At 31.5% G+C, this 12,283-nt stretch overlaps 1 protein-coding gene across 2 annotated transcripts in view; it reads right to left on the bottom strand.

The window, feature by feature from the left end:
• The window catches only part of LOC129234146 (syntaxin-binding protein 5-like), a 217,790-nt gene that overhangs the window by 27,023 nt on the left and 178,484 nt on the right, over positions 1 to 12,283 (bottom strand). For both annotated transcript variants that reach the window (XM_054868044.1, XM_054868045.1), the window contains exons 12-16: positions 10,377 to 10,527; positions 6,462 to 6,529; positions 6,336 to 6,376; positions 5,018 to 5,223; positions 3,571 to 3,699 (exon numbers count right to left, since the gene is read on the bottom strand). In XM_054868044.1, the coding sequence (XP_054724019.1) occupies positions 3,571 to 3,699; positions 5,018 to 5,223; positions 6,336 to 6,376; positions 6,462 to 6,529; positions 10,377 to 10,527 (595 nt within the window). The remainder of the gene's footprint in view (positions 1 to 3,570; positions 3,700 to 5,017; positions 5,224 to 6,335; positions 6,377 to 6,461; positions 6,530 to 10,376; positions 10,528 to 12,283) is intronic.

The following is a 12,283-nucleotide window of genomic DNA, read 5'->3' as shown; positions in this document are numbered from 1 at the left end:
TGTTGCCTCAGAGCAACAGTAAGATACCTAATCCCAGAAATAACACTAAAATATCTTACTGTTGCTCTGAGGCGACGATATGGTAAATGACTAGTTTTTGGCACCCAACCAGTAATGAGTAGGTTTGTAAATATCAAGTTTTTAATCAATATTCCATGAACACCATTAGTAGATTCAAATTAGCATCCTTCAAAAACACCCCCACAACATTTTTCCATGTATAAGTTTTTATCTACAATATGATTAGTGTTTTTACTGCTTCTCAGTCACTAACAGTGATTTTCTTTTTCTTTGCATCTAACTTTTAGAAGAGCTTCTTTCTTAAGGACTTGACATTACATTAAAAAAAAAAAAAAAAATTGCAGTTTTATTGGTCTGTACTCTTGCTTAACTTCTTTTCTATTATATTGGATTATTTTTACCATTAATTTTTAAGATTCTCTTAAGCCAATAAGCCCATAACTACTCAATTAAAAGAATGTATTTTAGTCATGGGCACATATGAACATAATTAATTTTTTGCCCATTCTTACTCAAAACTATTTAGGATTCATGATAAAACATCAGCTAAAATTGGCAAAAGATAAATAAAAAATACAGCAGTAGAATACAGCCATGGGAAAGTAAAGGGCAGTACCTACATTTTTCATGTAACTGTTTTTTTTTTGCATTTTGTCAACTATTCTACTTTTGCTTCATTGCACAAACATGCACGTTTTGTTTCCACTGAAAATAAAGCCCCCCCCCCCAAATCAAATTCCAACAGTTTTCTGTTAGTACAAAACCCAAAATGTGATTTTTTAAAAATCTCAGAAACTTATTTCTGCAGGTACTGCCCTTTACCTTCCCAAAGCAGAGTATTTTTATTGATTTTACTAATTTATTTATTTTTTACAGTTCAGTTAAACATTTCAAAAGTGCTTTGTCAGTTACCTATATTTTAATTGTGCTCAAATTGGTAAGTCAAGATACTTCAAATCATATTGTAAGAAAAATAACAAAATTTAATATAGTTCAATACTTTTTTTGTGTTCAGTCAACTCCCACTACAATGCGATTTGACTTGCGCAAAATGGCTATAACCCAAATTTTTCACGAGTAACGAATTTTAGAACTAACGAGAATTCCTCGACCACAACACAAATTCTTTTCAAAGGAGGTATCGACTTCGTTATTAGCGACTAAATATTGATTTCAGGAATGTTATTACATCCTTTTAAGCATCACTGCCAGCAAAAATTCATCCAAGAAACTAGTCTATGCCTTGTGTTGTTAGTGAATCAAATAACCACTCAGCATCTTTCATTCATTTATTTTTTCATTCCTAATATTAAAGTTGATGAAACATAATAGCAGCTTAGTCCGCTGTTTCATCTACAGTTTATGAAAATGGGAAGAGAAAAAATAGGTTAAGATTCTCGATATACATGAACAACAACAAAATGTGGACGGTAGAACGACAAAAAGTATGAGTGAATCTCCCATGCATATAATTAAGAGACAAAACAAAAAGATATCCATAAAAGTTAAGAACTTAGTTTCAATATTGAAGCTTTCCAGAGTAATGTCTAAGCAAAGTAAATATTATGAAAATGGAAGCTTCTCTTGCATTGTGGATTAAGGAGATAAGGAAGAGGGGCCTTTGCCTAAAATGGGAACGTTATAAAAGAAAAGGCGAAGCAACCATATTTAAAAATATATTAGATAAGAATAACAATGTGATTTTGGAGCTTAAATCATCATTATCTTCATTTTTTAAAACTCATAAATATAATTACTGTACTGACTATACAGTACTATTATGGTGCAGCAATTTATTATTACTACATACTGACTGTCTCATATTGATCATTCATTTTGTGCATTTTAAAGTATTTTATCTTTACTAATAATAAAGCTGAAAGTCCCTCTGTCTGTCAGGATCTCGGTGATGCGCATAGTGCCTAGACGTTTCGGCCAATTTTCATGAAATTTGACACAAAATTAGTGTAGCATGGGAGTGTGCACCTCGAAGCGATTTTTCGAAAATTCGATTTTATTTTTTTAATTCCAATTTTAGAACATTTTACCGAGCAAATTATCATAACGTGGAACCGTAACAGGGGCAAGCAAATTGGCTGGAAATTCCCCATCCATTATTTGCAAATATACAGGCGAATCAAATGACTTTTTAATTTTCTACTATGGGCAAAGCCGTGCAGGTACCACAAGTGTTGGATAAAACAGCTTTCTCTTATTTTTTAAATACAGTAAAAGTTTAGTTATTTATGTAAGAAACTCTAATGTATAGTAGAGAAACGCTTTAAAGCAATTTTAGAGGTGTTTGTAAGTATCTAAAAGAATTTGGTATGCTTCTAAAAAATTGTTTACATACATTTTTCTACAACGCGAAATTTCAACTTACGCGAGGAACCTCGGAACGCATCCCTTGCTTAAGTCAGGACTCAACTGTACTCCCTGAAAGAAACTGTTTCCAGCCAGCATGGATATAACTACTTTTCAGTATGCCCATAAAGAAACGAGTGTGACCTAAACTGGTCAAACCACTATATTCCAAGTTATCTCAAAAAAATATAAATAAGCTTCTCAGCTATACAAGTGAAACTTCTGAGTTTTAAAACAGTGAGAATTAGTCTTCTTCCATGAAATAGAACTGCATCATCACAGTTAAACAAAAAAATCCAAATTTATAAAACCCTTCACCTAGCTCGTAACAAGTCATTTATCTTTATCAGTCATCTATCTTACTGTTAGTCAGGGCCCAATTAACCTCTAAAATTAGGGGAAGCTTGGTCTCATTTTGAGGCTTCCCACTTTTGGGGATTTTTTTTAAAAATATTCTTATGCACACTGATGCAACACTGACTAATGCTAAGTGGCCCAGCAGCATTCATAATTTAAGTTAATTCCACTTAACTGACTGACAGATTTTTTTTTTTCATTTATGTTGAGCTTGAATTCAAGAAATATGGGTAGTATGGGAAATTAAATGTCATAAAAGTACATTGAAATACAATTGAATCAAATCCCACATTTGAAAATCCAGCTTGTCGCTTTATTTTAACAAAGGCATTTCTGTAATTATTTCAAACATTTTTACTTAGCAAGTTTTATCGTTTACAATCACTCTAAAAAATGCAGTTAAAAGCCGACACTTTAATTTCTAAGCAGTTTTAGTGATATTTGAGTCCCCTAAAAATTCTGAGGGGAAGCTCAAGCTTCCCAAGCCTTTTGGGTAATCAGGTCCTGCCGTTAGTACATATCTTTTCTCATAAATACTTTATGTGTATGGAGAACATTGGCTTGCATATATTTTCAATTATGTGACTTCTTTGGCTAAAACATCTAATGATATACTCTTATGAAAACAAAATTGAAGAACAAGGGAAAATGATGTCATCTGCCAGTGCTGATACCTATGCCTCATTGAAGGGGGAAAAATAATCAAAAGAAGGAACTATACACAAGTTAAAAATGATAATGACACCAGTCATTGCCTGTGATTGACACTAAGTCCTTAAGACTTAAGAGATAATATAAAGTACAAATAGAAAATTATAAAGACATTACTTGTTTTCCACTATCTTCTGAGTTGGACCTGTTAGATGCAGAGAATGAAAATGCCCGATTCAGTGGATCGTTTTCTTCTGATGCTCCAGAATTTGTTTCTACATCACCCTTTATGGATATTTCAAGAACCTAGAAAAACACAGCTTTGGTTTTAAATTTGGAACTGTGTTAAAAAACAAAAAAGCACACAAGAATAAAAGAGGAAAGAATTTTCAGAAGAGGAAGGACCAAGGGTCCAAGATTTTATAAGGGAAAAAAACACAGCAATAATTTTTTATAATTTCAACTTTTTCTGTTTTTTTTTTTTTTACATTCTACAAGTTAGCTTACAATATCTTGTTGTTGCCCCCCTCCCCCCACTGTTCTACCTAAATTCTTAACAATCACTTACTTTAGCTCTTCTAAAATAACAAAACTGTTCCAAAATTTAATATCTGTATCATAATTAAATATAAATTCTACTTTAAGTATATTGAAAAGTATCAGCATTTATTGTATTTTGGCAGTTTTTCAATGGTCACCATAGGGTACCCCAAAATTAAGTCTAATCACAAATAATACATTGATTCTTGCTATAAACATTCATGTACATTAAGAATAGTGGAACTCATTAAATACTACCATGGAAAATACAAAGTCATAGCTTCAAGTAAACTATTTATTGGTTAAATTTAAATTGCTACTAAATGATACGGAAAATCCCAGGCTTAATAGGTGCATTAAAATGAAAGTTTTGGCTAAAACAAAGAAAAAGTTCTGATCTTTTCTCTGAACAATTTATTTTCACAATTGAATCCTGTATCTGTTTTTGAAAAGAAATTATTCACCATTTTGTGTGGTTGTAGAAAGTCAAACAGGTATCGATAAGCATGTGTTGAATTTTTTGCACAGAAATTGAAGTTCACTTGGTTATCTACATGCATTTAATTCTGCTTGTAGAGAAATCTATCCTCTCCTGTGGATTATCATTTAAATATAATTTTATGTGATACAGCCAGAAAATGTCGCTTTATGCACAAATGACACTAGGAGTTTCATTCCCATAGGTTAATACTGAAATTTAATAGGCCGAAAAACAACTAAATTAAAGAATATTTTCCCCAACGCTGTTAAATATTAAGAAGGAAGTTGAGTTCTTCTAACCAAGATAAATTGTTAACAGTGATACAGCTTGAGAAATCTTTTGCAGAGGGATACTGTTAAATTTAGAGGGAGAGAGAAATAGTTAGTTATAATCCACTTTTATGGTCAAAAAAGGAAAATTTCTCAGTTTCGAGGAAGATATTTCAGCAAATAATCCTCCTCTATAGACATACCACAGGATTCCAATATGTATATGTTTGCAATAATAAATAATAGCGATTCTTTTTTGAAATACAGATTTAAGTTGTAAAAAGAAATAAAATGTCACATGCTCTTAGAACAACAGCAGTGTGTCAAACCTTACATTGAGATCGATGGATGCATCATTCTTCTTGAAATTATACACCACAACGTGCCCACTGGAGCCCGCAACTGCCAGCAGGCGGGTGTTCAGACAAAATGCAACATTGTCGATGGCGAAAGGATCTTCATCAAGCTCGTCTATGCTCCTCGGCTTTGGTCTCTCGAACACTTTGGTCGTTTTTAATTTGTACAACACTTGGAAAGAAACTAAAGACCAAAAAAAAAAAAAAAAAGAGGAAGATTTTAAAGCAGAGAACAGCAGGTTTTAAATGTGTTTTTAGGATACATTCTAGTATACAATTCCATAATCAAAACAAATTTACAGTTGTACTTCTACCATATGAAAGCTAAAATAAAATTTGAATAAGAATAGTAGAACCTTAATTATATGAAACATTTTTAATTGGACCCTTGTCAAACTAATGTAGTTTCTTTAATTTTCATTTGTTTTTTTAAATTTTAATTCATTAAATAAATCTCCAAGGTCAGCAGAGACATATTCTAACTCCAAGCACCAAATTAGCCATGTATTTCTATTACTAGTGTTTCTTTTTCTTTTTTTTTTTTCAAATCCATTAGTAAACTTTTTGAACAATGCAGATAATTTTAGTAGTGAAAGTGCTATTTAATTGGAGAGTTATTGAATATGAATGTGACACATAGTTTTATTTAGTGATTGTTTTGAAACAACCTTTCTTATAAAAAAGATGCATAAATCATATTAACTTTAATCAGCAATATATTATATAAAATTTTCAATACCTAAGAAATAAAAAAAAATAAACCAACCTTTTTGTTTTTTTTAAAAGTTTATTATGATAAATGGTATCCTTAAGGTCATTATATAAAGTAATTAAAAAAGTAATTTTAAAACATTTTCTTTTCAGAACAGCAGTATATAAATAGTTCCTGCAACAACACAACTAGATAAAACAAACTTGTTGAAATATGAAATTTCAAAATGAGCAAATTTTCTTTCAATCCAAACTACAAAATACTCAATTTTCAGATTCAAAAACATATTGATGATACTGTTAGAATTTCATCATAAAATCAAACTACTTCCCCATTATGTGGAAACATATTTATATAAAAAAACTTTATTTGTTGATAAAAATCAATATGAAATATTTTAAACAGCATACTTAGTTTTATAAACCTTTTTAAAATGTTTTCTGACATTTGGTAAAACAGGGTTAGGATTTAAATGTTAAATTGAAAAATAAATAATTATTCAATTTAAGTATAACTTTTAAAAAGTTTTCAGTGACAATTTATTAAATCAAAGCATTTAGAAATAATAATTCAAGAGAGCTCACCTGATGAAGCATCCCAAAATTGCAAAGATCCATCTGCGTGACTGAAATGAAAGAGAGATATTTTAAGAAAAGGTGAAAGGAAGTTAACCAGTCGTAAATTATTCATAAGATGAAATACACAATTACCCTGTTATCACGATTTCAGGATAGCTAAGAGTTGCAGTGCCCCACTCACCACCATCTAAAGGCCAGTCCTATGAATAAGAAATTTTCATAGTACACAAAATATTTACATTTCAGACATTATTTAGAGAATAAAAATCCAAAATATTAAAGATTTTATAATTTTTTTAGCTGTACTTTTGAAACATTTAACAAATCTACTGATTAAAACAGATCAGATTTTTACACTGCCAACCAATCCAGTCATTTCAAATATTTCAGGGGGGGGGGAGAGGGCATGCTAAAGGGCATACATTTAATATGCATTTTATGAAAAACAAAATACATACACATTTTCGTTCATAAATATTTGCGAACGTACAAAGCAAAAGGAGGGCAACTGCACCAACTATTACATCTCTCTATTAAAACTGCAATTTGACAATATTAGGGTCATTTTCCAAAAAACGTAACTTTTGAACGCAAGTATTTTTCAATTTTGAAACCTTTCGTTTTCTTTTTTTTCCATAATTACATAAAAGTGTTACATACTAGAAATAACCATAAACAATGGCCCAGCTAAGTTCCAATTATTTTACTCATAAATAAAAAAAAATTAAAAAATGCCTTGTTCATGGAAATAAATAAATAAATAAAGTAAACTTATAATATTTAAAACTTGAGGTCAATTTAATATCAAAGTAGTAATTTTGTTCATTGATACAAACAATCAGCTATTTTAATGATTAGTGGGATAATGATATCAAGCTCTCTTAATTCAAGTACGGCTTAGTTAGTAGTTTCAAATGTATGTTAAAAAATAGTACTTTGTAAATTTGAGGATATAGTGGCAATTTATAATTTTGGTAGAATGCCTATTGATGTATTTCCCCTTCATCCTTTTTTTTTTCACCAGAGAAATAGTGACATTGATAAGGTCTGTCACGGAGGTGAGGAAGTTTTCATCAATATTGGCCTAATAGATTCATTTTTCAGGGAATTTTTTTTTCTTTGTTGCTACAATCTACACATGTTAAGCAAATGAAAACATGTTCACTTCTTTTTTATTAATTTATATCCCTGAAACTCAAGTTCACGGAGGTGAGAAGTCAGCATAGCCATACTAAGTTTTGAAAGCAAAATCTATCTTCTTGTTCTTCGACAAAAATCCCACAACTTCAACTATGGTTGAAAATAAACAAGGAGGCTCCCTTGTATCATGGAAAATAAAATTTGATGTCATTACTGCCACGTGTTAATGAGGAATGGCATTTTGTGGTTAGGTAATGGAGGTGAAAATTTATTGCGTGACATGACTCCTTGTCCTACTAAAACGAACTAAAACACAATATCAAAAACATAAATATACTTAAACAATTAGTATTTGAGACACCTGCGAAAGGAGTAATAAATAAATAAGTATATACTTTTAATAAACAAGTTAGTAAACAACAGTCACACAAGGTGTTTGACATGCCACGGAGGTGATAATTCACATTGTGAACCAAAAATATATTAAAATAAAAATTATTATTAAGAAATTGCTGGCAGGTTTAAATAGATATATTTTTGATGAAATTAAAAATCATTGTTAAATGAATTGTTCCTTAAAGTTTTTACAGTAAAAGGCGCGTGACAGAAAAGTTACTTTTTGAAGAATGACCCACTAAAGCTTTTATACTAATAAAAGATGTAAACAGGTGTTTAAAATTGTGTGAACAAACATTAAGAGAAGGTAGCAAATACAAAAACAAATCAGAATAATAGCTTAGAAATGACCCAAAATCCAAACTTGATGAACTGAAGACTATAACCTCCCAACCTCAACCACCATTGCAAGGACGGATACAGAAAGTTTTCCACAGCATTTCAATCTACAACAACTAAAATATAGAGATTTACCCAAGTCCCCGAAATTATTCAATTCCGTTGAAAGAGGTATTCTAAAATTGCGTTTTAGAACTTCAGTTTCGTAATAATTCCTTTAAGACTTAAATTGTACGAAATAAAGGGGAAGTCTTTCAAACTTCTTCTCTCAGCTTGCCAAAGATCGTCTAAAATTGCCTTTCTGAAACTTCAATTTCGAAAAGCTTCCTGAAGGGAGATTTGAACTCTATTCCTTTTCTTAACGTCATCAAAGAGGGCCTACACTTGCATTTTAAGACTTCAGATAATTCAGAGATATTCAGATAATTTAGATAACTCAGTGATAAAGCTAATTTATAATTCGATGTCCCTCAACGGAAGGGCGATCATCCCCATCGCCCCCTCCCTTGTATCCGTCCTTGCACCATCGCCAGCTTTAACATGTTTGGATGAGTTCTTGGAAATTGCTTCTTGTTACCTGAAACACAGCACCTTGTATTTTTGTATGGATTGGCAGATCAGTTCTCCGAAAAAGTTGAACCACTTAAGTAGGTTGCAAAGCTTGTTCAGCTGTGGATGGTAAGAGAAAGTAGCATTGGCTGAATGTATTGTCCAGACATTAACAACCACTCGCTAAAAATCCCCCCCCCCCCTTAATCTTGTCCTTCCTATTTACCCCTTCCTTTACCCTGCAGGATTTAAGGTTTGGCATTTTAATGATACATTCTAGTGTTATTTCGGTTTTTGTGCTGTCTACTTTCGTAAAATGCCCATAGACACATACAATTATAAATTACCCATATATACACATAAGAATGATTAACCTAGTTTGAAAATCAGTCAACTCTTTTGGTAAAACACAGGAGATTACTGGTTTTCAGACTCATTATCAAATATGCAACATACTAGTTAAAAAACAACCATTTTGACTCTCAACTATTTCTCCAGTAGATAAACCTTTTAGTAACAACGTCTCCTTTTTCGATTAAAAAAAAAACTGTCTTCAATAACAATAATGCTTTAAATAAATAGGGCACATTAGTCCTTAAAATAAAAAATTTTTTCAATGGTGGCAAATCAAATCATCACAGTTGTAGAAATGCCCTGGGAATGGCTGGGGCTGGAGTGTGGGAGGGGCCAGTCCTAAGGATCATTCAGCTACCGTGACTACCTTCAGTTGCTTTTCCATTTAGCTATACTTGTTTGCAATATTTCTTGACAATGAAGACAGGACACATGGTAGACAGGTTAAGGGAAAACAGCAGCCCCGTATCTGCGTACCAGCAGACCCCGCAGTGCGGGGAGCTCACTTTCTTAAGGGACCCAACAATCCAATAAATTGAAAAATTGCAAAACTAGCTTTAAACTTATTAACATTACAAATATACATTGTTGGCCTCTGGGGAGGGATCCCACAGAGTTTTTTTTTTGCAGGGGGGGGGGAGGCAAAATTTATAAATCTGGGCCTGAAAAACAAGTCTTAGTTTTAAAAGGTCAAAAGATACGGCTACACACATAGCTTGCTCTAATGCTAGCAGGGATTGTAAAGTTATTGATCAGAGGGAAATCTGTTAAGCCCCAGGCTTTTTAAAATGTGTCTAATCTTATCCTTCCTGTGCTGTACAAAAAGTCATAAGTCAAGAAATAACATGTACTCTATGTATGTATATACAATTACATTCTTACATGTATGTACATTATTTTTTTCGTTTTGTAATATGTACAGCAAATGCTTTTTTCCATGCATTTGACAATGTTTTTATTAATTTCACCAGTTTATCCACATTTCCCTCTTGATTTTGAGTGTGTTAAAAGAGTTTTGGACTATACGAGATACTCTTGACTTATATCACCTCGGACAATTGAACCTCTAGTGTACTTTTTAACAAATAACGACAGTGCATGGATAATTAACAATAACAACGAAGTTCTTAAATACCTGAACAAGAATAACAGCTCTATCACTAACATCTGATAATCTAAATATTTCAAGATTTTCTCAACACTGAATATTGGAGACAGGTATTTAATAGTAAGTGATTCGGAAAAATATTCTAGTAGAAAAATCCTCACCTTATCTGAACAACCACATTGTTTGGTGCCCATGGATCCGACAGAATAGAAGGCTGGTATCAGGTCATTAGGGCAGTCTGCATAATAGGCACAATAGGTGACAGGTGATTTGTGGAAGTCCATAGGATATGGATTTTGGAAGCAAGGAAAACTGTAGAACAAAATACACATTAACAGCAAATAGCATATGCAAATATTGATGCTAAATAACTCATTTTTGCCTTTTGAATTAATGAATCAATAAGAGTTTTAAAAAATCTTGTCCTTTGTCTTCATCATATTAAGCAAAAGCAGGGCCACGGCGGTGAGAATTCACATGTTGTGAACCAAAAATATACTAAAGTAAAAATTATTATTAAAAAACTGTTGGCAGATTTAAATAGATATATTTTTGATGAAATTAAAAATCATTGTTAAATGAATTGTTCTTTAACATTTTTACTGTGTAAAAGGCGTGTGACAGAAAAGTTACACTTTTTGAAGAATGACCCATTACCAAATTTGAATGATTCTCTCTTTCACTAATAAAGGTCAAAATGTAAAAGGCTCTGCCTAGAGATCATTTTGCTAATTATAAAAACCTTTCCGTAAAATCAATGACTAAATGTGAAACTCATTTTATAAAGCAATTAGTTGATATAATACAGTAGTACAAGCAATTATTATTCAAGTTGTGTTTTTTTTAAATAAAATCAACAAAAAATTCATTTTGTCTAAATGAAAATTTTGTAGTCAATGACTAGTCAAAAGAAATTGCTGAAACAGATAATGCTATCCTGAAAATGAGCAAGAAATCGCCCACCATTTGACGTCTCTCGCCTTTTACTCCTGTTGTCACTTTCCTTTAAAAAAAGTGTTTTTTTTTAAATTTTTTTTTTTAATGCAGGGGTTTCCTAGGAACTTACTTAAAATCAAATGATAGCTTCATCATATAACAAAAGGTTATAAAATTTATTGTTTCAACCATAATAGTTAACCTTAACAGCAAAAAAAACATGGTCCCCTGACTTTACACAACCACCTCCCTCAGTCTGTAGCTTCAAATGAAGTATGAGAAAAAACAAACAATAGTGCTGAGAAGTCCACAAGAAAAACACATGTTTTGTATTAGAGTAATTTTATTATCATAGTCGTACTAAAACCTTACAATTCGAAGACCTTTTTTTCCTTTTTTGCCTCCAGTAATAGATCAAAAGCATGATTTCCTTAATGGGAAAACGGGTTAAATTTTCGCATCAAAAGTGAAATTGTCGTCCCCCCAAAAAGTGCTGCCCTCTCCGCCTCCCCTTAGCTACGCCACACACTGCACATACAAAAAAAAAAAAAAAAAAACATCCCGACAGATACTCCTTGTACTTGCCACATAATTTTTAAGTTTTATTAAAATGATTAAAATTTATTATCCTGCCACCAGAGATATACTTAAAGTTTTCTTTAAAAGAAATACTTCTTGACATTTTTTAGAGGAGTGAAATTCATTTTAGATGAGGGAAATACATGAAAGCAATATAGACTAAAACACAGACCAAAGTCCTAAAAAAAAACCTCCTATGATTGAAATAGAAGACAGCTAGGAAAGAATAGATGCATACTATTCTTTCCTTTACCTTTGATACTTTCTATTTAAAAAAATAACACAATTAACACTCCACTTTTCTTTTTTTTTATTTTCCATGATTCAAAGAGTTTATTTGATACACAAAATATCAAAATACACTTGACTAAATTTGTGATGGGCAATTTTGATTCCCAAAGTGTGAAACATACTTGTAGATGCATTAAAAATATCTCTTCCCGCTGTATTATATTTTGTACAAGTTTTTCTTTAATAATAATAATAATAAATGCACTGACATTGTCTAATTTAAATTTTTAATTCAATAAATTATCAAAACGTAAAACTGAAT

Source organism: Uloborus diversus, chromosome 1, assembly GCF_026930045.1.
Source record: "Uloborus diversus isolate 005 chromosome 1, Udiv.v.3.1, whole genome shotgun sequence".
NCBI classification, from domain to species: Eukaryota; Metazoa; Arthropoda; class Arachnida; order Araneae; family Uloboridae; genus Uloborus; species Uloborus diversus.
This window is presented reverse-complemented; position numbering and strand designations above follow the sequence as displayed.